Source organism: Centruroides sculpturatus, unplaced genomic scaffold, assembly GCF_000671375.1.
Source record: "Centruroides sculpturatus isolate CEXI.00-Female unplaced genomic scaffold, Cexi_2.0 scaffold392, whole genome shotgun sequence".
Classification (NCBI taxonomy): Eukaryota; Metazoa; Arthropoda; class Arachnida; order Scorpiones; family Buthidae; genus Centruroides; species Centruroides sculpturatus.
In genome coordinates, this window is record NW_019384894.1 from 472,620 (window position 1) to 477,086 (window position 4,467).

At 30.3% G+C, this 4,467-nt stretch overlaps 1 protein-coding gene across 1 annotated transcript in view; it reads left to right on the forward strand.

Moving 5' to 3' along the window:
- LOC111631340 (transmembrane protease serine 6-like) overlaps window positions 1-2,341 on the forward strand; it is a 9,662-nt gene extending 7,321 nt beyond the window's left edge. The window contains exons 5-7 of the mRNA XM_023375564.1: window positions 1,516-1,757; window positions 1,843-1,973; window positions 2,054-2,341. Coding sequence (XP_023231332.1) covers window positions 1,516-1,757; window positions 1,843-1,973; window positions 2,054-2,224 — 544 coding nt within the window. The 3' untranslated portion in view covers window positions 2,225-2,341. The remainder of the gene's footprint in view (window positions 1-1,515; window positions 1,758-1,842; window positions 1,974-2,053) is intronic.
- The last annotated feature ends 2,126 nt before the right edge of the window (window positions 2,342-4,467 follow it).

Genomic DNA, 4,467 nt, shown 5'->3' on the forward strand with positions numbered 1-4,467 from the left:
AAATTATAGAAAGGTGTGTTATATTAATTTTTATTAGAATTTTTTGTAGGAATGCTATTTAATAATGAATATTTTGGTATAATATTGGTAAATATAAACTTGAATTGAATATAATTTAAAGTTTAATAACAATAAATAAATGTTGACCTTTATATTTCTTATTATTAGTAACTGTAAAAAATCTAGCAACTAGTAGCTTAACTTTCCCAGAAACATTTGATACCGCGTGTTTCGCCATCTGTTAACATATTTAATTTAAAAATCTCTTCTTGTGTGAATTATTATAAAATAGCAACACCTTCATTTTAAGGTTAAAGATGGGTTTTATAAAAAATTGTAAATCTTAATAACGAGTAAAATTTTTAGTAAGCCTGACCCTCGAGACGTAAAATATAAATCCCCTTCTCTATCTCCCCACTGCAGGGAGAGTGAAATTTGATACGATTTCAATTTTTTTTATTTCCATGTGTACAAAAGTACAAATGTAATAATTATCGGAATGAAACGAGGGTAGTCAGCAGGGAAACTTTTTGAGAGGGAAAAATTTGTTCCAAGTTCTACTGACAGGTAGCGTTTACATACAATGTTTACACAGAGTCCATGTATAAACGACAATGAAGATGACTTTCAATGTAATTTCTCATTCTGGGGTATCTAAATTCTCGATTGTTTCTATCAGACCCTATCATATTCTTGGAATTGAAAAATTATACTCGGTGCAAGGAAACATTCATCTTCCCTGACAAGCTGCACTTTGCAGGTGCGGGCATTTGCTTCACATAATTGTGTTATACCCATGTTTAAACATTTGTTTAATAAAGACATTAAAACACAATATTTTTATTATCATTTTTCATGGTTTTATAGGTCAACACCGCTTACCGGCGACATTTGGAACTGATTTCCCGTTAACCAAAAGCACCTTGCTGGCAATATTCACCACGCAAACCGCATTTTATAATTTTTCCATTTTTTGTGAATGTTTAAAATTTTTACGGACTTTTTGCTTATCTGTATATTCAGCAACATAATTTTTTGATAACATGAATAATTAATATTTTAATATTTACTATAATTTGATGTAAAAGTTGTGCTGAGTGGTTCTAATCTTTCATTTATTTCGAAAAACCGTGTCTTTTTTTTTAATTTTTTCACTTCATAACTAGATGTATAGGTAGACACCAAGCATCTTCAACATCACTAATTATTTAGGAATAATCGGTGTGTAAGATATTCCTGAATATCTAGTGATGCTAAAAATAATCTTAAATCAACTGCCATATATGGCTAAATTTGGGAAATAGAAATCTCACGCATTTTTCTAGAAAAAAGTCTTCAAGTATGCACAAAGTAGTAATTCATAATGTTGAATAATGGCATTTCTACTTTAGAAATAACACGTAGCAGAGAAAAAGATACCATAAGAATATGTTCAAGAAAAGTATTTTAATAATGTTTCACTCTATTTTATCGTTTTTTCTCATGATTATTTAATTAATTTTCTTTTTAATTCAGCAATGATGTTCATGATTATTATGGAAGAATTGGTAATAAAAACAAATATGAAGGGACGAACTTGACGTTTACAAAAAAATTTATACATCCAGATCACGGTTTAGTAGGGAATGTCCATGATATTGCGCTTCTGATTCTTCAAGAACCTGTCCATAATATGCTCCCAATTGATCTACCTGGTAGTAACGAAATGTTTACTAATGGTTTGGTGAAGATTGTCGGTTGGGAAACAAAAAATTCCGGTAAGTATTTCAATTGTCTGTATTATATAAAATATAATACGGGAATAAAAATAAAATAAATTTTCTTTTTATAATTTACATACAGATCATGATACAAATTTTCTTCAAGTAGCGGAAGCGAATTTAATGGATCCACAAAGCGCTGCTCGTCAGTTTGGAATGTCCATAACTGGTGAAGAAATTGTAGCAGTACCATCTGAAGGAAAAGTAGTGAAAGTAAAGCAGTTACCATTTTCGACATAGACTTTATAGCTAATATTATCCTTTTAATTATAAGAGTTTATTTTTGTTTACAGGGCGAATATGGCTCACCATTGATATTCACAAATAAATCAGGAAAACAAATTCTCATTGGCATTTTGACTAACCCAAGCAATACTGACAAAGAACCAGATATTTACCTATCAACCAGTGTTAATATTGATTTTATAAATCGTTACCGCTGTGAAAAGGACTCATGCGTTTAAGTATATAATTAGAATATTGCAGAGACCTTTTCTATTAAAAAGCTATACGTATCAAATCTAAATTGTAATTGCAATGAGCGTGTATTTTTCGAGAATATATCAAAATAATCAACGATTTATATATTCCAGTTTTTATTAATTTAAAAGATTTTCGACATGGATATAATTTTGTTTATTTATTTACTATTTAAAATATGCCTGTGATTCCTTTAAATAAAACCTNTTTATTTGTCACGTGAATTTTTATGTCAATATATAGAGGATGTCTTGCACTCTTATTTAATCGTTCTCGAGAACTAACATATTTCTCGTTCTTGTTCTTTACGTGGAAGAATATCGAAACTTTAAAGGTAAGCTTATCTGTAGTCTGAGCGTGTGTATGATCAGTTTGCTTACTATTAATATATTCAGTGTTTTAACTAAAGCATTTGGCACCTGGACCCCTTCTTTAGTATCCATTAATTAATAGATTTTGGACAGTCCGAAATTCAGTTTTAAGTTGCAATCAGCATCGTAAAATGGTTTAATCTGACAATTCTTGGTTTAACACATTATTACGCAGAAATATAGCAGTTATAAACTGCTTAAGTGTTAGTGGTGTAATGGCTGTGCCGGTGTCACACAATGCGTCCGCAAGCTGAAATTGTTCGAGCGGATATCTTCAGGTACTTTAATATGTCTGACCATGAATTATTTGCCAAGGGGGAATTTTTCCCAGAAGGTCTCTTTATGGGAAACACCCTTGTTTAGGGCACTGGACACGAGATAAATGTCATAATCTTGAGATAAGTATCATAATTTTATAAATGAAATATAGTGTTTTAAGAAAACGTGAATATTTGATAATGGATATAATACATAGTGTAAAAGTTTAACCTTATTTTCTTTGTTCGTTTATCCTGAAAAATTTAAATTTTAGTGTTTATGTTAAATTAATACAATGGTTCAAAATGGTGGATTTTATTAAGAAGAAATATCATTTCGAGGCTAAGGTTTAATATAAATGGCATCCACAAAAACATATTTCTGTACTTACCACAGCACTGAAAGACCTGCTACAAGACACAACTTTTTACATCTCTTTCCGAAATTTTATTATAACAACTTAAGCGAGAAAATAAAATAAATATAGGTAAATTATAATATTAGGAATGTATCCATTTATAATTATAGCGGTTTGCTCCTGACAGACTAAGGTAATCTTTGATGAATGGTAATGTGGACTATGCTAAGTATAAATTGCGTCAAACATATTGAGTTATCTGAATGTGTCCGCAGATATAATTGCATTGTCTACGACTTTCAGGTACGACACCTTGGATTGAATCGTGCAATGAATATAGTTAACAAAGGAACAATTATAAAGAATGCATATAAGTTAGGAAAGAGTGCAATATTCTAAAATTAGAGCTTAATTGAGTAATAATTTAGTTAAATGAGTATAATATACTTATCTAAGCCTGTTAATATATACTATAGTTTAATGTTTTGAAAATATTGCTTAGTCAAGAAATGTGAATAGAAATTTCTCTATTAGATATGTGTATAACTGTATACAGTACCTTGGCGAATTATTCGCTTTATCGACTAAATTATGCATTTTGTATTATTTCCTTTTTCTTTTTATAATATTGTTCAAGGAGTAAGTATTTTTTGCTCTATTTTTATTCTCTGTTATATCATTAATATTTATAAAAAATTTTTTATATGATAACACCAAATATCAAAACCAAGAAGTATACTGTACAGTAGACCCCGCAATAACGCGGTAGATACGTCCCGTTTTATACGAATTTCGCGTTGTAGGAATTCTTAAATACATGAGCCAATCACAGCCCGACACGTGTGCAGTTTACGGACTAAGGCTGTTTGAAATGTTTTCTTCCATAAAAATAATTAATTCTAGACTAATTCAACTCAACGTTTCCAAAACACGTATATTTTTTTTGGGAATAATCCGTATAAACTATGCAATAAACAAAAAATTGTAGGCTTACTTACAGAATGTGCACCGTTTGACGTCGCCATTGCTTAAGCTTGTTTTCGTCGCGGAGCAGCGCACCAAAGGCGGGCGATTTCTGATAAGTTATTTTTCTGCGAAAACTTCGTTGAACTTTGGAGACATCATTAATATAAATAATTTTTATGGCCGTTGAATAAGAAATGTTTCTTTCACAAGAAATGTATAAAATTAGTGCTGTATTAGACTTACGGTACCTAATTTACATACTGTACAGACGATA